General features: G+C 54.4%; 7 protein-coding genes across 7 annotated transcripts; 6 read left to right on the top strand and 1 right to left on the bottom strand.

Annotated features, from left to right (window-relative positions):
* Positions 1-17: 17 nt before the first annotated feature.
* On the top strand, positions 18-790 carry BU25DRAFT_353265 (uncharacterized protein; the record flags this gene model as incomplete). Its single annotated transcript, XM_033703449.1, has 2 exons — positions 18-54; positions 162-790. The coding sequence occupies 2 exons, from the start codon at positions 18-20 to the stop codon at positions 788-790; spliced, it is 666 nt and encodes a 221-aa protein (XP_033556158.1).
* Positions 791-1,160: 370 nt separating this feature from the next.
* BU25DRAFT_463250 (uncharacterized protein) lies at positions 1,161-1,517 on the top strand (the record flags this gene model as incomplete). The annotated part of the gene is made up of 1 exon (XM_033710589.1): positions 1,161-1,517. The coding sequence occupies one exon, from the start codon at positions 1,161-1,163 to the stop codon at positions 1,515-1,517; it is 357 nt and encodes a 118-aa protein (XP_033556157.1).
* A 429-nt stretch (positions 1,518-1,946) lies between these two features.
* On the top strand, positions 1,947-3,679 carry BU25DRAFT_219359 (uncharacterized protein). The gene is made up of 2 exons (XM_033701304.1): positions 1,947-3,393; positions 3,613-3,679. Exon 1 carries the CDS (start codon positions 2,047-2,049, stop codon positions 3,247-3,249), a length of 1,203 nt encoding a protein of 400 aa, XP_033556156.1. The 5' UTR covers positions 1,947-2,046; the 3' UTR covers positions 3,250-3,393; positions 3,613-3,679.
* A 210-nt stretch (positions 3,680-3,889) lies between these two features.
* On the top strand, positions 3,890-4,606 carry BU25DRAFT_452359 (uncharacterized protein; the record flags this gene model as incomplete). The annotated part of the gene is made up of 1 exon (XM_033709796.1): positions 3,890-4,606. The coding sequence occupies one exon, from the start codon at positions 3,890-3,892 to the stop codon at positions 4,604-4,606; it is 717 nt and encodes a 238-aa protein (XP_033556155.1).
* A 606-nt stretch (positions 4,607-5,212) lies between these two features.
* BU25DRAFT_219314 (uncharacterized protein) lies at positions 5,213-5,880 on the top strand. Its single transcript, XM_033701303.1, has one exon. It carries the CDS (start codon positions 5,250-5,252, stop codon positions 5,658-5,660), a length of 411 nt encoding a protein of 136 aa, XP_033556154.1. The 5' UTR covers positions 5,213-5,249; the 3' UTR covers positions 5,661-5,880.
* Positions 5,881-15,967: 10,087 nt separating this feature from the next.
* BU25DRAFT_219310 (uncharacterized protein) lies at positions 15,968-18,112 on the bottom strand. Its single transcript, XM_033701302.1, has 2 exons — positions 17,216-18,112; positions 15,968-17,164 (listed from the first exon to the last, which is right to left on the bottom strand). Exons 1-2 carry the CDS (start codon positions 18,030-18,032, stop codon positions 16,164-16,166), a joined length of 1,818 nt encoding a protein of 605 aa, XP_033556153.1. The 5' UTR covers positions 18,033-18,112; the 3' UTR covers positions 15,968-16,163.
* Positions 18,113-20,167: 2,055 nt separating this feature from the next.
* BU25DRAFT_415640 (uncharacterized protein) lies at positions 20,168-21,565 on the top strand. Its single transcript, XM_033707578.1, has 4 exons — positions 20,168-20,471; positions 20,687-20,827; positions 20,977-21,180; positions 21,298-21,565. The coding sequence occupies exons 1-4, from the start codon at positions 20,466-20,468 to the stop codon at positions 21,481-21,483; spliced, it is 537 nt and encodes a 178-aa protein (XP_033556152.1). The 5' UTR covers positions 20,168-20,465; the 3' UTR covers positions 21,484-21,565.
* Positions 21,566-21,660: the final 95 nt, after the last annotated feature.

Genomic DNA, 21,660 nt, shown 5'->3' with positions numbered 1-21,660 from the left:
CACAGTCACATACAACCATGCCGCTGATAAACGAATCCTACGACTCGCTCCCTTGTACGTTGGATAGCACCTGCCTTGCTGGCTCTGCTCGCTCCCAGTGCGCCGACACAGCAATGTGTCACGTGAGCACCGTTTCTCGCTCGCAAGCTAATTTGCTGCAGACGTTGATACCCAGGTCGACGAAGCTGGCCTGGCGGCCGCGCGCGCAGCCATCGATGCGGATATCAGAAGCGCCGGCGTAGACACCTCGGACCTGCACCCCGCACTCATTCCGGCCGCAACGTACACACCGCGGTTCTCGGACTTTATTGAGCGCGAGCATGCGCGCCTGGACGGGAACCCGGCATCGAAGCTCTCTGGCATCGACCTGAAGCGCTACGAGGACCTTGATGCGCCGGAGAACACAAATCCTACCAGCGACGAGGATAGGCCAGAGTTACTGGAGAAGTGGGACAAGGCGTTGAAGCAGGCACACACAAGTTCAGAATATGTGCAAGGGCGGCTGACACAACTGGGACTGCTGGAGAAGTTTGGAAAGAATGCTTGGCTGGTCGGCAACTCACAGCTTGAGGACATCCTGAAGGGCATTGAGACAGAGTTGGCGGATGTGGGGAAGCAGCACGAAGAGGTGGAGACGCTGAGGAGGTCGCAGCAAGAGAGCGTGCATGGCGAGATCAAGACGCTGGAAGAGACATGGAAGAAGGGGGTGGGCCGCGTGCTGGAGACTGAGGTGGCCGCCGAAGGACTGAAGCAACAAATCCTGGAGCGACGAAGAGCCGGTGCAGTGTAAAAGGTCGATGTTGTGTTTTCACTGTGCAACCAGGCGCACAAAGCGTTCCAGACGTCAATGATACCCATGCCTTGGACAAGAGTCTAGCTCAAGCCTACCGCTAGATCCTAGGAGCGTGTTATGCTAAAATTGCAGAGAAGGACAGATTCGACGTGCGGCAGCCTGCGAGCGCGGCATCGAGAGTGAAAGGGAAGAGTGAAAGGAGCCCATGTGTAAACACCAACGAGATACAGAATCACAAGGCAAAAGCGGTCTTCTTGTCCTTCCACCACACCAGCTCCAACTGCTTCTTCCACCACACCAGCTCCAACTGCTTCTTCCACATGTCCGTTCTTCACGCACACAGTATCAACATCACAGCACCGGCAGCATGATCGATGTCGCCAACTTTCTTCACAGATTCATCATCGCCTGGATGGACTATGCAATGGACCCCGCTGGTGCCAAGGAGAACAACTTCCTGCTTCGAGACCAGTTCATGGAAAGCTGGAAGTCGAGCGATTACGATCTCATCCACTTGCCATCGCCACAGTCCCATGTCGTCAGTAAGCTTGTTGCTGACCTGCAGAGGCGCGAGCTCAGCCCGAGGTGGAAGGCTCGACTGAGCAGCGGCGCTATCAGTCTTATGAACGATCGCCGCCCAGGCAGGATGTCAGATGCGGAGTGGGAAAAAACACGGTCCAAAGCTAGCCATCCTCTGTACGATGATTATGTAGGAGTCCGGTAACAGCAAACAGGCAGAACTAGACGACGAGAAGCAGAAGCGCGAGACCAAAGGTACTATCCGAGCAAAGGGAGCTGTCCGACGTGCAACAGCCAAGGACAGGGAGGCTCTGTTCACATCCTCGAGCAGCCTTCATCTTTCTACTACGATGGTAAATGGCATCTACACATCAACGTGGACAACTCAAAGCCACCACAAAAGCATTCGACCCTTTGGCGGCTTTGATGTCCGACGTTGGAGTCTACCGAACCATCCATGAGCTGCGCTTTGGGCAGATCGTTGAAGCCAGGAGGTGGCCACTATTTACCATAACCGAGAATGAGAAGTTCGAAAAGTTGGTAGCACACAATGACGTGTTCTGCGATACGTGACTCTAGCGTCCTCGTGACAGCGCGTGTCGCGCCCCGCTTTTTCGCGCCTTCCACCTCTCCATCGTCCTCAACGCCACCATGTCAGCACGTCCGTCACAGCGCACGCGTCGCCCACAGCATTACGGCCCAAGCACTTCTTCCAAACCAATGTCGCGACCACGATGCCGGTACAGAAGCCTTCACCGCACCGCTTCATAGCACCCAATCAGCCATCTACGCAGACACCCAAGGCAAACCCTAAGTCGAACCTGCGCTATGCGATTAGTGCACATACACCGAAGCCAAGCTCAGAGCTTCAGTTCAAGAAGATCACGCCGGCGAAACGATTCGTAGCCGCGCCGACACAACGACCTCATGCCGGCGACGTCACGCCCCGCGCGCCTGACCGCGTCGAGGAACCAGAGTCGAGCGCATCGACGGATCACACGCCGCGACCAAAGACACAGAGGAAATTTGAAAGAGTGGAGAGCATAGAGGAAGCGTCGCAGTCGAGTCCGTCTCGACCGCTAGACGACGATGCAGTCGACATCGTGCAGACCATCGAACACGAGCGCATGTTCGCCGAAGACGAAGGAGGCGAACATCGGGAAGCCGCGAAAAACGACGATGACGACGATGACGACGACGAGATCCTCTTCCCCTCTGCCCCGCATCCAAAGCGCCGGCGCACCTCACCTCCCTCACCCCCCTCCCCCACCCTCCCCCATCAAGCACTCCCAGAAACGTCCTTCCCCGGCGCAGCATCGCACCGCTTCCGCTTTCCGCCTCCACAAGCGCCCATACCCTTCAACAACCTCGATGTCCTCGCTCACACAACAACCACGAACCCAACCACCGTCCCCGCGCCTCCCTCGCGCCCGCACTTCATCCTCCCCCCGCAACCAACAAGCCCACCAAAACACTCCCACCCACTTCCCGAGATCTTCTCGCCCTCGCGCAAAACACAGAAGTACGTTGCGAACGGCCTGGCCTCCACGGTGCAAGGGTGGATCATCGAGGCTGCTCAGACGGGATTTGCTTCTCCTGGGATAGTCTGGGGCCGCGAGAGGGAGGATGGTGTGCGGCTCAAGGCCAGAATCTCCAGCATTGGGAGAGATGGCGTACAAGAAGTGGAGTGTTGCCCGGGGAGTGTGGTGTTAGTTACAGGTGAGACGGAGCCGGGGATATATAATGCGCCAAGAGCGGAGAGTGTGGTCGGTGAGGAGGAGGGTGTGAAGGTGTTGCTCGCTGGGCAAAGGGGTGTGAGAGGTGCTGGGGGTGTGAAGGTCAGGGTGGGTGGGGTTGTTGGTGTTAGGGCGCCCACGTGGGATATCGATGTTTGTGGAGAGAAATGGGCAGTGGGTGTGGATTGGGTTGTGCTCTGACCCAAGTGTGGCCCAACTACGAGACGGAGATGTTTCATGATTTTACGACTGATGACTGACGAATGCTGCATGTTATGAGGAAGCAAGAGAATGCATGATCTACTTTGTAAGGGTACATGAGGCTGATATCATGCTACTACTTATGTGAGTATATCTGTTCATATCCTTCACACTTCGTATCCGCGCTTCGCACTGGCTCACTCCGCATGTAGCCTTACATGCTGATCCTTCTGCGATTGATCTGACGGATGCGACCCATTTCACTGTCAAAGAGTTGCAAGAACATTGCCTTTGCAGCTCGCGTCCGCTCGTATCAACCACTTGTGTTGGTGTTAGCCCAAACCTGATTGCTGTTTGCAGTAGCCCAACCGCTCGGATGGTCCCAAGTAACTCAACATATTCGGAGTCATGAACGAGACCCTGGGAGCTGTATCGGCAATTGGCGTGGAAGTGTTGGGTCCCTGAACCATGGGTCAAGGTAGCGGTGCCCGCACAAAAGTGCACATAAGCAAACCAACAGCTGTCTTTAAAATCTCACATCTCGCATCCGTAGTTTTTTCTCTCGTCTCATCGCGCAATACATAAGTCCACCCAACACAGCGCAACTTCAACACGCATCGTCTTCTCCAAGCAGCACACGATGTCCTTCAGCACCTCTTTCGACTTCACCAACACCCGCTGTTATATGTGTTCATACGCCAGAAGTCAAGGCGAAAGAACTTGCAGCGTCTGCTTGGGTGCAGCTCGACTCGATAATAACAACTTCTCAAAGCCCACGAACATCAGCCCCAGACGCGAACCACGCTACATCCGAGCCTCTATGCTTTGGTTGATCATGGAAAGATACGGGAGCAACATCACAGCGCTCAAAATGGCGTTGGAAGCCGCCGTAAAAACCATGGACAACGACAAGATGCTTCCGATGAAGCCAGACAACCCCGCTGTTATGTTGGCGAAGGGCGACTTTGGTAAAAACGTACCGGCGATCTGGCTTGAGCCAGCAGAGGGCGCGGCGCCGACGATGGACTTTTGTTCCTGGACAAACCTTGAATGTCCAACATGGGGAGGCAACGAGGTCTACGTGTGCATGGAGAAAGGGTTTGAAAGGTCGGTCCATATCAGAAGCGGGGAGTGTGAAAAGTGTGTGTTGGGGGTATGGATGAATGCTGGCGCTCGTTTGATGCTTGGGGGTTGGACTGAGTTGGAGGAAAGGCGACTGGACTGGGAAGATGACTGTGATTGGAAGACAGGAGAACAGAAGAAGAGGGGAGTGAAGCGTGCGTTTCGCACTTTTCGAAAGAGTTTTCGAAAGTGTTTTCGAAGTCGAGACCCACGGCAGAAACTCATCTGGGATTGAGGGAGCATCTTTCTGGTGCTGAAACGTGACATGAATTAGCAGGATCAGATCCCTGCAGAAGCAGCAGTCATACTCGCGCAGAACAATCGAACTGTCGTTTCTGCATCACATGTCAGCAGCTGTTGATGTGAAGCAAATACTCGAATGCCTCCAATATGGCATGTTCTTCGACATCGAGCACACGTGGTGTCAACGCATCTTACTAATCAGGCAGTTACCATCGACCACACTCAGCCAGTGCGGCAGCCATTAACGGCTGCAGTTGCTTCTTGCTATCCCGGGTACATTGGGCAACATCATCTCGGTTGCGTTCCCGCTGGTGGCAATGTTCTGTAGTCATGGTTGGACACGTACTCACTCAGCATTCGCTCATCATGCCGAAACCTTCGACATCTCCTTAATTGCTTTTACCCTCGATAGCCGCTGCGATATCCTACGCCGCGATTACTGGACGCACGTCATCAACACAATGATCGAGACGAGAGATATCACTACCGGAATTGACTGCGATTGAGTAGCTTAGTCGTACAAAGAAGTCTCCGGGACGTGTCGGCGGGTATCTGCTCCCTTATTGTCCCACGTCGTGCAGCGGAAAGATGGTGGAACAAAACGACTCAGCGGGTCGGCTCGATGAACTCGATGAATGAATCATGAGCCTAGGCCATTTCGAGATTCTAGTGCGGCGCGCCCACTTACACGTCACTCTTTCTCCATCAACACCATCACTTTTTGGCATCTAGCCGTCACGTTTCTCTGCGCGCCCCTGCGTCACGACCCTTTTTTGGGCCGCCAATATGGAGCTCCGGTGGCTCGCTACGCTGGTCGACAAGTCCACATTCCCCACACGCGCAACCGTCCGTTGGCCGCGCCCAAAATCGCTGTGGGTTACAACAGATGCTGCATCACGATTCGTGCTGGCGACATGTCCTGCAGACTCAGGCAGCTAACTTGGCAATGGGCCAATTGTAGCCAATGCCTCCACGACCAGAACCCACCTCTCGGGCTCAAATTCTCTCAAATTCAGCGAACGATGTGTTCCTACGTGGTCCAATAGCGAGCACAGGCCAAGCTCGTCTTCCCAACATGAGTCGGTGTGTTGCCAACGTGAGGCTGGCTAGGGTGGCAGAGCCACTTTGAATTTCGACAAGTCGCGCGACACTTGGTTGCGTATCTCAGCTTCTTTACCGGAACCTGTCTTGTGACGTTGTCCTGCACCTCTGCTTCGTCAATTGGAGCGCTCTGTTTCAACCTACTGCCATCGAGCCACGCACAACGCATTTCCACAAATTCGTGGTGCTTCTCTGAGTGATCCGCTTTCTATTCGTCTCTCCGCAATTTGATCTACTCACCCCACATCTCATGTCGCCATTGCGTACTTGCCGTTTGTTTTACACCGCAATGCATCGGGGAAGACATCAAATATAGCATGTAGCACAACTTCTACTTGTCGAATCTTTGGATCTCGAAAGACTACGCTAGTCGGTTTGTCCGACCATGTCCGGACCCGGCGGATATACTGTCTCCTATGCGCAATGGACGAATCCATACACTGGCACCAGTACAGGGGGGCAAGCCTACTACACAACCACTGCTCAGCAACCGGTCGTTAGACGGCTGGCCCCCCCTACTCCAGCTTATGCGTTCAAATATCCTGGCGTTAGCTACAGTTATGGAAACAGCGAGAGTGAGGAAGAGGAAGAATCTGGTATGATTACCTCTCACCGTCCTGATTCCTCCTCTAACCTAGACATAGACGACGGAGGTGCGCGTGTTATGTCAGATGTATTACCCGAAGCACCAGAGCCACCATCTGCTTCCGAAGAGCCACCATCGGAAACTCAAGATCCACCAGCACAAGAAGAGACAGCAGCCGAAGCACCGCCAGCAGACCTCGTTCCTGAGACACCAACAGATGAAACCCCATCAAGTAGTGGTGAGCCTAAACCTGAAGGTGAGCCTGCCGCTGCAGACGTGAAGGATGAACTACCAGGACCGAGCGAGGCCACCGTAGAGACTGCGGCAGCATTACCCGCAGAAGAAGCGCCAGCTCCACAGGACGAACCAAAGACGGAAGAACCTGCTCCAGGAAGTACAGGTGATAGTATTGTCGAAGTCCCATCCGAACAGCAGCCCACTGAGGGAGCGCCTCCTGCCGAAGCAGCTGCGACCGAGGCACCTGCCAAGAGTGAAGCAGTGCCCCCACCTCTGCCTCCGCCTCCGCCACCCGCACCGCCCGAGAACGTAGTGCCAGTATCCATTATCGACGATGGTGAGAAGAGTGGTGAGTCCGAGCAGGCAGCTCAAGAGCCCCCAAAGTCCCCTAAACCTCATGAAGAGAAGACTGTACACTTTGCTTCTGACACGAAAGATCCAGAATCTGCAAGCATCGGAAAGAAGAAGAAAGATGACAAGAAGAAGTTGAAGATCATTGGGAAGGGCAAACCTAACGCTTTTGTTCGCATTAGAGATCCGCCGCCGCCGCCATCACCCCCATCACCAAAAGAAGAGAAGAAGCCTGACAAATCCAAGAAGAAGGAACGTCGCGGCTCGTTTCTATCTATATCATCAACCTCGAAAGACGAAAAGCACGCTTCTACAAAAGACGAACATCCTGGCTCATCCAAGAAGAAGCTCAGCAAGGCTGAAGAGCGGAAGCGTAAGAAGCAGGAGGAGAAGGATAGGAAAGGATCCAACGAGGACGCCGCTCCGCAAGGCGGGGACAAGTCAGTTGCAGAGGAAGAGGATGCGCACTCGGAGGTCGCAGGGAGCGCTGTCACCGCTGACTCCGCCGAGGCGCCATCAGAAGGGCCCGCTGAAGCCACACCTGGACCAGAGGCGACTGTCGAAGAAACACCTGCACCAGATCCAGAACCTGCTACAGAGCCGGATACACCACCTAAGGAGCCAGCTGCGACAGATGCGCAACCTGTAGCCGACGAGGTAGTGGAATCCGCAGTCCCTGCTAGAGAAACTACTGCTGTTGTCGAGGCAGAGGTTGTCGCCGATACAGAGCCTGTCACATCAGAGGATACTACAACCGAGCCAACACTATCTGTTGAGTCTCTTGTGGACGCGACACCAGTTCCTGACACAGAGCCAATAGCCGAAGAGACAAGTACAACTGATGCGGCACCCGCATCCGAAGAGTCACCTGCAACTGAAGAGCCAGCCCCAGCAGAAGAGCCAGCCCCAGCAGAAGAGCCAGCCCCAGCAGAAGAGCCTGCCCCAGCAGAAGAGCCAGCCCCAGCAGAAGAGCCTGCCCCAGCAGAAGAGCCTGCCCCAGCAGAAGAGCCAGCCCCAGCAGAAGAGCCTGCCCCAGCAGAAGAGCCTGACCCAGCAGAAGAGCCTGCCCCATCAGAAGAGCCACCCACGGTCGAAAGGGCATCCACAGTCGAAGAAGCACCTGAAATCGAAGAGGAACCTGCAGTCGAAGAGGAACCTGCAGTCGAAGAGGAACCTGCAGTCGAAGAGGAACCTGCAGTCGAAGAGGAACCTGCAGTCGAAGAGGAACCTGCAGTCGAAGAGGAACCTGCAGTCGAAGAAGCACCTGCAGTCGAGCCGACTCCCATGGCTGATGAAACGGTCAAAGTTGAGGATACTGCCAAAATCGACGAATCGCCTCCAGCTGAGGGGACCGTTGTCGAAGAATCAGTTCCTGTAACTGAGCAGCCAGCTACCGAGGATTCACCTGTCGCAGATCCGACACCTGCGGTCGACGAGCCCATGGAGGACACACCTTCAACTGACGACAAAGACAATCAGACAGCAAGTACTGATACGGAGGCAGCAGCCAACGACCAAGCGAGCCCGACAGACGACTCAGCCAATCCTGGCACCCCAGACATCGGAGATGACACGTCAAAAGTTGTTGATGACGTGGAACCTCTGGAGCCTGTGGACAAGGAGACTATCACTGAGACCGCTGCTGCCGACGGCGTCCTGGATGCAGCCGTTGAATCCAGGGCCAATGCGGGCGAAAGTGAGACTGGAGATGAAGGATGCGAGGACCCAGTAACTTCCGAAAGTACCGACGTAAGCCTTGTCGGAAGCGAGTCGACCTCTGTTGAATCCGGCCATAACGAGAACACCACTGCTGAAGATGCAGATACTGCAGACACCGAAGCTACTACAACGTCTACGCCACCAATTGAGGAAAGCCCATCAGAAGCTCAAGCAGAAGCAGAAGCTGAGCAGCCAGAGGATGTGACGCTAGGGATGACCGACGAAGATACATCCACAGCTGCAAGCACCGACGTCCTGGCAGATTCGCCATCGACCGACGATAAACCTACACAAGAAGCTCCTGTAGTAGAGATGGCCGCCAAGAATGACAGTACGAGCGAAGAAGAGGCGGCGAGTATAGTACAAGCCGAAGAGCAGCTCGGTGAGGGAGAAGTTGCAGCAGGGCTGACCTCAACACAACAAGATGAAGCTGCGAACACCGAAACACCTGCAGTTACGCCTTCTGAGATGGACCCAGTTCCCGTTGAAGTAACAGCGGACGCAGAATTTACACCCGCTGAATCGATGGCTGCTCCTCAAGCCGACAATCACAGCGACCACGACAACGATGAGGAAAGCGATGACGAATGGGATGCCAGCGACGCAGAAGAGTACCCAGCGATCTCTGAGGCCCAATCTGGATCTGTTGTACCCAGCGCAGCTGAACCAGAAAATCCAAGCTCATCCGAGATAGGCGACGAGAGTGAAGGCAAGTCATTGCAGGTCGAAAATCAAGATGCGAAAGTGATTGCGGATACTTTAGCATCAGAGCCTACAGATGCGTCTGACACCACCCCAGGTACGTTCGGTTATTGTTCCGTCTCATCTCAATTGTCTGTCGTTCACAATTACTCTCAACACATATTTTGATTGCTATTGTAATGTTGCAAAGAAATGGCTGGGAGTGTGGAAGGCTGCACACCCAAAAAGGCGCCGCAAGCCTCTGATTGGTCGCTCCGCACAGCGCTTGTTTAACACCACCCAACCCGGCTTATCACCACGTGCAAACATGCTGTTGAGCCAGTCTTCGGGCTGCAATGCATGCGCGTAATCAACCAGACATCGCGACATACGTGGTTCCACTGACTATAGTGGTTGTGTTGACGCCTTCGCTACCAATCTTGTCTCTCACATATTTTGTCGATTTTCTTTCAGCCACCTTGATTTCTCAACGATCACCTACTATGTGATCAAGCGCGCCTTGCGCGTCAATACTGTCGCAAGGCTGTAGCTAATTTGTTCTAGCTATGTCATCAGAATCTCCCAAAGAGGGCTACCAGGCGTCTCGAGATATGCCCGAACAGGCCGCACCCCAAGAATCGGATCCACAACCCCCTAGTGCGGACCAAGACCATGCGCCTGATGCAGACCCGAAGGAAGCTACTTCGCCTGGCCCAAGCGAAGCGCCTGGGGCTGCTGCTGCTGCTGCTACACAAAGCACAGATGAGCAAACGGATGTCGTTGTGAGTTCGGACGATGACGCCAACAACAGCGAGGACGCGCCGGCGTCGCCTGAGGCAGACAAAGCCGCAGCTGATGATCAGGATGAGACCATCAAATCCGATCTTTCGAACAGCGAAACCGAGATTGAAAGTGAACCTAGTGACGAGTCGAGCACTGAACCCGAATCGAGTCCAGTGGTAGATGCAGATGCAGATAAATCAGCAGATGCTGCTGCGCCTGCCACTGACACAACTGAGCCTGTTGAAGAAGCCACTGGCGGTGCTGTTGCTGATGGCCCTTTAGAGAGTTCTGTATCCCCGGAAGAGCCTCCTGCGGTTACCATAGAGACATCTCAAGTACCGGAAAACAAGCTGAGCACGACTGAAGACAGTAAGAATGCTCTAGACCCAACGCCCGAAGAGGAGGGAGATAGCTCGAGCTCCGTGTCCGACACAGTTGATGATTCTATTGTTGAGGAAGCCGCGGCAGCGGATGGACCACCAGTAGAATCGGAAGAGTCTCCAGCACCAGAAGTCTCAAAAGAAGCCGGACCTGAGGTAGAAAGTGAAGCCCCACCGAACCTTGTCCTGGTAGCCGCGGCTATGAAAGCTCTCTGCGAACCAGAGAAGGAGCCAGAAAAGCAAGAAAGCGAGGTGTTGGTAGCTCAGTCACCACTCGCTGAGCAAGATGAACCAGTTGCAGACATGATCACGCCGGAAGCGAAGATAATGGCTCCTATTGAAGACGCCCCCAACACAGATGTCCCAGAAGCCAAAGCAGATTCTGAGGTAGAGCCCACCACTGAGGCGCTCAAAGAAGAACCTTCGGCAGTTCAGACACAAGAGGTCGAGGCTGAGGTCGAGAAGACTGTAGAGGACATTGCCGAGAGTGAACCCGTTGAGACTGTGGACATGGCGAAACCTGAGGTTGATGCGGCATTGACCGAGCAAACACAGGATGCCGCACCTGAAACAGAAGCGACAGATGCTGGAGGGAGCACCGATCAGGCACCTATCGAACCCACAGAATCGATTCCAGATACCGCTCCTGCTCAGCAGGCCATTGAACTTGTGCCTCCTATTCCTGAGGAGTCAGAACAGCATCTCGGCGAAGTAAGCATAATCTCAACTGAGACTTCGGAATCGGCTGACTCACACGATGCCACGAATGCTGAATGTGCAGCTCCAATCATTCCGACTGACCCAGTAGAGCCTGCTGCCGAAACTGAAAGTCTCGAGCCCGAAGTGGCTGTGGCAATTGTGAACGAGGTGCAACCTACCGAGCAAGATACGGTGTCGGAACTAGCACCGTCATATACACCAGACCAGGAAACGAACAAGGAACATCCACCCACTGAAGTAACCGGGGCTGCACCTGCTGCTGACGATGTTTCACCACAGTCTGCAGCGGACACCGAGGCTACAGTGGCAGACACACCAGAACCTGACCAAGAAGCAACATCGGCAGTGGAAGCATCGAGCGAGCTCTCTTCTGCGTCCGACACCTCTCAGGTTGAAGCATCTGCATTACAGCTTGAGGTGCAGGTTGAGAAAACCACCGAAGAACAATCCATAGTAGCCGAGGAAATTGACGCCAACCAGTCTGGTCAGGACACTGGGACAGATGAAGACAGCACCAGGGAGATGGGCGTGCCAGATGCCACCAACGATGCGCCAGAAAACCTTACAGCGACCAATCTGGACCCAAATCTCACCGAGGCTAAAGATGAATCGCAGCCTAGCGTAGCACTTGATGCTCAAGCAAGCGAGTTTTCTGAGGAGCCAATAGTAGAGCCAGTCACAGAGAGTCAAGCTGTTTTCGATGAGTCGCAAGGGCTGACAGAGCCAGCAGTAGCGTTAGTCCCAGAGGCTTCGATCGCTCTAGCCACGGATGAACCTCTAGCACAACAGTCTCTCAGTGACGGTGACGATGAAATCACAGCTACAGACTCACCAAGCGAAGCTAGTGAGCACGTTGCAGACAAGTCTGGTCCGGATGTAGACGTTGAGCAGCAACCGGTAGCGGTGCCGGAGCAAGCACCGCCCGAGCAGGTTATGATCGAAGAGCAACATGAACCCTCTGCCCCAACCGAAGCCGGACCTAAAGTCGACGCCGAGCAGATGCAAACTGAGTCAACACCGGAGCCTGATGTCACTAGCGATGTGCTTCCGGATTCTGCTACCGCAGAGGCCACGGCAGAAATCGTCCTAATGGCAGACGCATCAACAGAGGACGTCGCTACGCAAGATACGCCTATCGAACAAGAAGTGGCAGATCCTGTACCTTCAGAAACCTCAGAACCACCAACAATCGTTGAAGCCGCAGCCGAAGGGCTTGCGGCTGCGACAGAGGAGGCTGCTAGCCCTGCTGCAACAGAATTGTCTGAGGTAGCTGAGGTAGCTGAGGTACCTGTAGAAGAAAACAAAGCGCCGGCTACACAAGAAGCTGAAGCTATTACGGTCACCACGCCTGCGGGATCAAAAGGCATTGTTGAACTTCCACCAAGTGAGCCCACAGTGGTTGAGGCTACCACCGGAGAGGATGTCCTTCAAGAGGATGCCACTACTGCATCAACGCCAGAGTCCTCTGAAGTCGAACCAAATTCGCTTTGCGAGGCGGAGCACGAGGCGTCCATCGAGCCTGTTACTGCGCCCGTAGAGATCGCCCTGGCAGAGGTAGCACCTGCTGAACCTGCACCTCCAGTGGCAGAGTCTGTTCCTGCTGCATCTGATGATAAGGTGGCTCCCGATGAGAAAGCTCCTGTTGGAGTAGATTTCGAGCAACATGATACATCTGAGCCTGATGCTGTCGAGCCTACGCCTGCCGAAGCGGCTGAGGCTGCAACAGCTCCTGTCGAGCCTCCTTCCCTAGAGCCTGCCCCTTCCGAAGTTGCGACAACCGAAGCTGCACCTGTGGAAGCTACAATCGTGGAGCCTGCCGCTGCAGAGCCTGTTGTCGATGAGCCTGCTTCCAAGACGCCAGCCTCTGAAGAATCTGCGCCTGAAAACCTCGCACAGGAATCTGCATCTGTCGAACCTTCTGCTGAAGAATCAGCCTTAGAAGAGCCCATTGAATCTGTGCCTAGCATTGTCGACACCCTACCCATCGAGACCGCACCTACAGAGCCTGTAGCTACGCCTGCTGAAGCAGCTGCTACTGAGCCCGCTGTGGAAGACCTTTCGCCTCATGAAGCTGTCCTTCCGGAAGAACTAACTACCGAAGCCACACCTGCAGAAGCTGCACTTGAAGAGCGGACTGATATTGACCCTATCAGCGAGGAGCACGTCAGTGAGACTCCTGCAGCCCCTGAGGTGCAACACCTTCCAGAAGAGACCGCCCGAGTAGCCGTCGCAGAGTCAATTGATGATCCTGTTCCTGAACCACCTCCAAAGTTCGAAGAGATCATTGAGGCACCCTTGATCCTTCCGGAAGGCCAGCCCTCAGTCGAGTCGATCGAGGTGGTGAAGTCCTTGGATCCTGCGCCACCAGCTGATGCTGTAACCGCACAACCTTCCACTGCAACCGAAGCTGTTTTCGACTCAGCTCCCAAAACACGGGATTTTGCCGTGGTGGACGACTCTGCTGCCGAGTCGCCTCGAGACAAACACCATCGGCGGCACTCCCATTCGCGTCGTGAGAGCAAACATCACTCCCACCGCAGACATGCAAGCGATGCGAGTACCAGAGAGAGACCAAACTTCTCTGGAGCTGCTGTGCTAGCTGCTACGAAGCTTTCTGCATCTCCCAAGACCAAACGTCGTGATAGCACGACCGACCGTGACACCATCAGAAGCAAGCCAAGAGTTCAAGAGGCAGAATTACAAAGTAGCCTATCTAGGGAGCCCGAATATCCCGGACACCGATCTCACCGTCACCGCGACAGCCGAGAGCCAGCATATCCAGAGTATCCTTCTGATCGTCCTCGTCGGGAGAGCAGAACCGAAGACAGGCACAGCAAACGACGCACTCCTGAGCCTGTAGTGGACGAAGATGCTGAGCGAAGGAAGCGGCGCGAAGCTCGCCGTGCTGAAAAGGAGCAACTAGCCGCGGAAGAGGCGACAAGACTTCAACAAGAGGAGGAAGTGCAAAGACAAAAGCGTCGTGAGCAACGTCGCGCGGCGAAGGTAGCGGAAGAGGAGGCAGCGGCCAGGCTTCAGGAGCAGGAGATACAACGACAGCAGCGTCGTGAGCAACGTCGTGCTGCGAAGATAGCAGAGGAGGAACAGCGTCGAGCATTGAAGCAAGCGGAAGAAGAGCAGCTTAAGCAACTGGAAGCAGACAGAATAGCTCAAGAGGAGGAAGCACGACGCATTCGGCATGAGAAGAGACGAAAACGTCATGAAGCCGAGAAGGACGCAAGGCGTTTGGAGAAGGAGAAAGCAGAGCAAGCTGTACGGGACGAAGAGGAAGCGCAGAGCGCCAGGAGGCAACGACGCGCGGAGAGGGAGAAAGAAAAGCTCGAGGCGGCGAGACCTCGACGCAGGGAGGTTGAGGTCCCTCGTGACGCCGCACGCCGTGCAGCAGAAGAAGACTCAGCCAGCCCTGCACCAGAGGCTGCCGAGTCACCACGAACCACACCTCGTCGTCGCATGAGTACCCGTGAACCTCCACCGCCTACACCCAAGCGTGGGAGTTTTCTAGGCGGCCTTTTCGGTCGCTCAAAGACGGAGCCTGCCACACCTCCCTCGAAGCCTGTCACTCCCAAGTCTCGTGTTCGAGCTGAGCCTGTTGAGGTTGTCGGTGCTCCAATCACTACCCTACGAAAAGAGAGGGAACATCACTCGAGCAGCAACCACTCCTCAAACGAGAGTCGCGAACGAGGCGAGCGTCCCCACCGCAGTCGCCGACACTCACATGGCCATCACCACCGGTTCAAGTCAGCCGAAGAGGAAGCAGAGTACTACCGCTACAAGGAAGAGCGAAGAGCCGCACGAGCACGAGATCACGAAAGGTCCGGTGCCCGAGACGGCGGAGTCTCCCTAAAGCCCCCAATCTACGACCCTCCTCCCCCACCGCCTCCTAAGTCTGTCGCTACGATGGAGACTGCAACAATGGAAGTCGAACGCCAACGAGACGCAGAACCCGATCTTGAACCCGAGCCTATGGTCATCGACACCGACTTGCCCGCATACAACACCGACGACGCTGCTGCAGTCCTAGGCATAAGCTCTGGCTCTGAACGCCGCGACCGCCGCCACACAAGACGCGTCTCCATCCTCGACGAGCGTCCCAATCGCAACCGCCGCATCGCGCCTGGCTCGGACAAAGGTGAGCGGCCTGTCAGTCGCCGCGTGCAGGCCGAGCGGAGCCGTGCGAAGGTGTATGGTGATGAGAGGCCGAGGGCACGGAGGAGCGAGACGGAGAGGCGGAGTGCCAGGACGGGGGATAAGAAGAAGAGTAGTGAGGGGGGGTTGAAAGGGTTGTTTGGGGGATTGTTGAAGAAGCCGTGAGGGTAAATGAGTTTTAGCTTTCGGTATTTGGCGCTTGGAAGGAATGTTTGGGATACATTGGGTGGTTGTTCTTCATTGAACGGCGTCTGGGATGTTTTTGACTTTTTCCTTCTTCTTCTTCTTCTTCTTCTTCTTCTTCTTCTTGCATGCATGGGCGGCTATTTGTACTTGTACGACTGTATGTCTGAGACGGCCTTTGATGATGAGAGTGTGGTTTGCTTCGACGTTGCACACATTAGTTCTACGAGAGGAATGACGCATCGTTTCCATATTTCCAAGACTTTCCCTGCAGAGGGTGAAAGTCAGATAAGCTGAGTCTCAAGTGATGCAACTTGCTGGCCTAAGAGTGAACGATTAACATTATATTCCATCTGTTGCGTACCATGCCTAACCCGAATGCGGATCGTAATTCGAAAGAACGCCACGCCATGCAATGCGAACAAGGGTATCGCGAAGTTGCTTTTTCATGCACAAATTTGTGTCGTAACGCCATGCCCGCCGTAACACATCCCTTTCTTTCCGTCGTCAGAGGGAGCCCCTCTCGTCTGCTATCATGAAGGGCTTTCACACTCCTCCGTGAGGCTAAACATCCCACTACTCATGCCGCTGCTCGACCCCTCCCTTCTCAGTCTTGGTCGTATCGGTAGAGTCAGGTTCACGTGCTATGTGGACCGTGACTTCTTGATGATGAAGACGCCGACTTCAACGCCCTTCTTTGGGCCTCCGCCTAAGTACTCGCGATTCGAAACACCGTTCAGTACTTCCTCGATAAGGAGCGCGCTCGTCATCTCAGTATTAGTGGGTAGTCGTGCCGCTTTCCGGAAATATTTCGTGACCACGTCACGAACCCTAGGCTTCTCTTGCTTGATCCACCAGTCGTCCGCCCATGCTGACCTTTCCAGCATCATCTCTTCTTTCGAAGCCTTTATCACTTCGTATGTCGCTTTCTGATCGCTAATACTTCGGCGACTTGACCCACTCCCGTTGAGTCTCTCGCAGAACTTCTCAACATGCGCCGCCAGCTGATCGTATTCGTCCAGGTAATCCACGGAAGTCATGGAGCCGAGGTTCTTGCCCAAATCAGACGTGAGATCATGGATGACCGTTACCGTCCGTAGCAGTGGATCGAGAATTGGCCCTAGGTAGTCCCTCATGAAAGTCCGCCCACCGGTCCGTGTTGGGTATACAAATAGTAGCGTGCCATGATTAGGCGAGAGCTCCACCAGACGATCGTACAACAGCGACCGCCCTTTGAACGCAAACATCTCAGCGTACTCATTGTAATTAGTAGGAGGGATATATCGCTCGACTATCGAAATGTTGATACTCCCTGGTGGGACGACTGGTCGCGGAGATTGGGGAAGAAGTTTCGAGTCGAGCTGGTAATCGGGGATGGCAACGGCGCTATCGAAGACCTTCGAAGTGAAGTATTCATCTCCTCCTACAACCGGTCCGGGGGTCGACGGCGGCGATTTGGGTAGATCGGAGAGCGTGAAGCGACCAGGAACGGCATGGAAGACGTTGATCCAGGACGTATGCGAGTTGGTCCTGTCGTGAATAGCTGCGATGACTTGGCCGAACAGGTGACCTGTCAATGAAGGGCAAGGAAGGGCATGCGACAGTACTTTTACTTGGGCCAGGTCCAAGGTTTCTGACTCGGTGGCTAGCAATGGTCAGTAAATTGACGTTGCGGGGTCACGATTGTAGATCTTACTGAGGATGTTTTTGACGTTCTGAACCCAAAATGCCATCCTAACCGCCTCGCTTATTTCTTCCGCGTAAGTGGGCACAATGATCGTGGCCTGCCCTGGCGCCGTCGCACTTTCCGTGAGGGTAAGATTTGGCGATACTCCAGGTTCTGAGCTCGGTGGGGAACCTGCACCAGCTGTGTTCACTCTTACGAGCGAGCCCCAATTGAACGTCCCCGGCTCCGACGGAGGAGTAAAGGTCGGAACCTGGTGTTCCAGCTGCTTTCTGGTAGCTTTCGGGCTGGCAACGGGAGGATGGACAGGTTTGTCGGCTTGACGGCGAAACTCCAATGGTGGGCTGAGCGCATGGAGAGGATCTTCTGGTTTCGATAAAGGTCCGGCGCCCAGTGACGAAAAGGAATATGTTGAGTGTAACGGGATACGATCAGGGTGGGGCGCAGCAATACCTAGGACGTCAAACGAGGGTAAACGGAAGTTGGGTGCTGTCCTGGCCAGCGTGGGAGAGGGCAGTGACACAGCAGTCGGTAAGAAGGTTCCAGCAAAGCTCAGATCTAGGTGAGGTTGGTCGTCCAGGGCTGGCGTCGCTAAAGGTTGGGATGAGACGGAAGGTAGCGGGAAGGGCTGTGGTAGAGAAGCATCAAAAAAGGAATGACGTTCTTCGTTAATGGGTACGTCGGCACGTCCTCGAGCTCCGGGGAAAGAAGAAACCGTGCCCTCGTCCGGTGTCGCAGGAATGGCAGGAGAGGTAAGTGCGGCTGCAGCGTACTGCTCCTGCGTGTCCATGAGTTTGGCACCACCAGAAGAGAACTGAGTGTCAGACATGTCCAGGGTGACAGTGACCTCGACGGTTCTCGCCGCTGGCGCTGTCTGATCGCAATCGGCCTGGTCACGCTACTCTGGGCGAGGAGGGTGACAAGGTAGAGGCGAAACGTGGCTGAAAGATCTGACAACCAAATGGGTAAGGCCGTGGCTCCACTTGCACCTAGTCTGATCGATGCTCACGATTGCTGAGGGGTGGAAGTATATGCCAAGACCGTAAGAGGGCGGGGCGTGACAGCGGAGGACTGTGAAGAGGCAAAGGGTATCTCTGTGGTGACAGGCAGCAAACGAATGAACGGATCGCGATGGCCCAAGTGGAACAGATGAGTGAGCGACTGTCTTGGGCACGAACGCGCAGTAAACAGCGCACTGCGGAAGGGTGGGTGTTGTGCAGCTTCCTGCAGGAGCGTGAATGGTGCGCCAACCAACGGGCGCGGCTCGTAGTCGTTTTAGAAACAATGCGCCCGTGCGTTAGAGGGTCTGCAGAAGGCCAGACTCTGCTGCAAAGGTTCTGCTGCACATCCTCACTTCACACCGAGCGATATGGTCTGACTTTGTTTTGCTGGCCGCGTGTGAAAGGTTAGCCTCTGTCAATAATCAGCGTGCAGCTCGAGCATGACTTGTTGGCATTGATCTGATTCCATGCATCGTTCACTCGCATCTTGAACGACACGTGGATCCTTGCTATTACTGACGGACCAACGGGCGATTCAACTGCGGTGAACCAAACCAAGAACCCTCGCGCCCGTACTCTGGTACGCTTTCTCTGCCTGGTAGGAGATTCCTGTGACCTGAGCTTTTGTACGGATCCTGGCGCAGACGCGAATGATACACAGCAGAGACTTCATCCTCGGCTCATCTGTTCGGCCCTCTGTTCCTGCCACTCTGCTCAGAGACGCTAATTCTGAACACACGATAGCTACTTATAATCGTGCCGACTGTGCTGCAGCGTCCCGTTCGTCGAAACGAGAGGCGATGTTCGTGATAGTGCAGCCCCAAGTGTGCGCGTGCTGCACCACCACACCCTAGCCAAATGCCCCTTCCACGACCAACGGTACTCCTCAGGTTTCGTCGATTGAGATCTAGACTTAGCGCTGAGAAACCTTGTGCTGCCTAGCGCTCACAGCTGTTGTGTTAGACAGGGCATCTGACAGCATCCACCACGGCGAATCCCATGTGCAGAGCGCCTTACCCGCAGTGGAATTCTTATCTGCCCGCCCTCCAGCTTCCCAGCGAAAACTTGACATCGTTGCCCTGTCGTCCCGAATTGCATTCCTTGGCTTGAGCCGCGGATTTTTGTCGAGCGGATGCTGAATGACATGGGATTTGACATTTGCCATCAAGCCTTGCTCATGCGAGGTCGGCCGACGCACGTGGTTGAGCAGTTGCCATCACCGAGCCTGCGTGCAACTGTGCTGATTCATAGTAATTCACCAAATGGGGACGATGCTCTCGGGAACCTTACATATCAAGTGGCTGGGGCATGACTTCGTCTGTTCGACGGGAAGGAGGATTCCTTGCGGCTGGTTTTGGCGAGCAACCACCCCCAAAATGAGGCTGCAGTATCTTAGGGCATTTCTTAGCAACTCGTTTCTGCATCTTATGTCTATATATGGACTCGTGCTGAAAGCCGTATCGTTCATCCCCTCTTTCCCAACATACCGAGAGCCTTTCAAGAGACGCCTCCTTGCGTTTCAAGATATCTCTGCGTGGACTCGGCCTTCGCGGGGTGTCAGGGTTGGCCGGATTTTTAATCCGGAGATCTTAACCAATCACCGCCGTCAGCGCCATCCATATGGAAGTCTTAGCTCCCTCGTGAAATTGCTGTTAATATATCAGCATATGCTTGTAGATATAAATTGCGGAGAGTCCTGGTTGTGCAAGTCAACAGGCACGAGTAAGAAGCTCCGCGTGTAAGGTGGGCGTTCAGAAGCTCGAGCTCAAGGCAGGTCGACACTTGACACACAGTCTTGGCAATGCGCTAGCGCGAAAAACTACATCTGCTGCACGTTCACTCAAGTGAGCAATGTTGTGGTCCAATCAAGCTCCATCACCACCAACTGCAGCAGAACTCAAGCTCTCATTGCCAAGATTGACTGAGGGAGCCTCACTTTGTGACAAGTAGTGTGATTCTGATAAGGTAGGAGAACACTGCGCATCTCACCTTCACCGTTGCTTTGTGCTCTGTCTCGCCGGTCGACTACTGCGGATACATATTGTCATCTATTCGATTTCGAGATACTGCAGTCTCCTTTGAAATCATAGAGATCTGCACGATCATCGTCAACTGTGCAGCATTCACTTACAGCTGCCAGGAAATTTTTAATCAATTCAATTATCCCGCTTGGCTGCGCGGGTGTGCGAATGCTGCCCAGGTACCACTGTAAGCCCAACTGAGCCTGAGCAACCACAACCACCACCACCACTACAGTCACAATGCATGTAGGTGCCAAATCCTGCTTCTTATCCTATCAAGCTCAACGTCTACTATTGTCCACCGTCACTTCACTGTGCCAGAACATCGGCTTTCTCCTTGCTCGTTTTGGGTCACCTTAGTGACAGGCGTCCAACGGCCCCGATTCAAACTCATTGTTTACACATTCTGTGCACTAGATTACCTTCACATACGCATATCTTCCCAGAGCTAACAACCACAGATCAAAAACCCCCAATCAGCACTCATCTCAAACCACGAGCTCCTCCTGCATTTGCGCCAAGAAGAAGCCGAATACACCGGCGAAGACGGCACAGACCGCAAGCGATGGAAGCCCAAGGGCCTCGAGCACATGCTACGCGATGTACGTTCAATCGCCGTCCCTCTCAAACTCTACAGCACTACCGCTCCTCACCCATCCTCCGTCGACTTAACCCACTCTCCACCGAACCACCCCAATTCAAGACACATCTAAAATCACCAATCTGTCCAAACTTGTATTGACGACCCCAGGGCCTAACCTACCTTCAAACGCCCGACTACACGACCGCCTCCCTCACAGAAACACACCCGGACCGGCCAATGACGTTGTACAAGGGCGAACACTCACTCTTCCGCGTGCTGGCACCACACTACCGTTTGAACAAGGCCGAGTTCATCCAGATCTATAACTTGAGGCCGACGACACAGGTTATGCTCGAGCTGATTATCGAAGAGGTACGTCCCCTCCTGCCCCTTTGCCCCCTTTCCGCGTTACTTCACTCCCGTGGCCTCCAATGTTTGTTGTTGACGTGGACGCTACTTTGAAGGCACTCAGTGCTAACATATGTTTAGGCGGGCACACGATTCTCCGAACAGCAGCTTTCCGAGATTCTATCTATAATCACGCAGGTGTTTGAGGAGGAGGAAGCGAGTATACCTGCCGGAGTGGAGGACGCCGAGTTGCCCAAGATACAGAACAAGCTGCTGGGCGCGAGTAAGAAGAAGAAGAAGGTCAAGCGGAGGGTGCGAGAGGAGTAAGTGGCTGAGGTTGGAAGCGAGGAATGGAAAAGTGAACAGTACGTGGGCAAGGCTGAGATAGAAGTATTTTAATGTCAAGAACCACTTTTGAAACGAACGGCTGCGACAAAGAATTGCACAGGTTCCATCAAACAGAACATGAATATCACAAAGACCATAAGACAAGACGGAGTGAAC

This window comes from Macroventuria anomochaeta, assembly GCF_010093625.1.
Source record: "Macroventuria anomochaeta strain CBS 525.71 unplaced genomic scaffold BU25scaffold_49, whole genome shotgun sequence".
NCBI classification, from domain to species: domain Eukaryota; kingdom Fungi; phylum Ascomycota; class Dothideomycetes; order Pleosporales; family Didymellaceae; genus Macroventuria; species Macroventuria anomochaeta.
The sequence above is the reverse complement of the archived record's forward strand: the minus strand, read 5'-3'. Positions and strand labels throughout refer to the sequence as shown.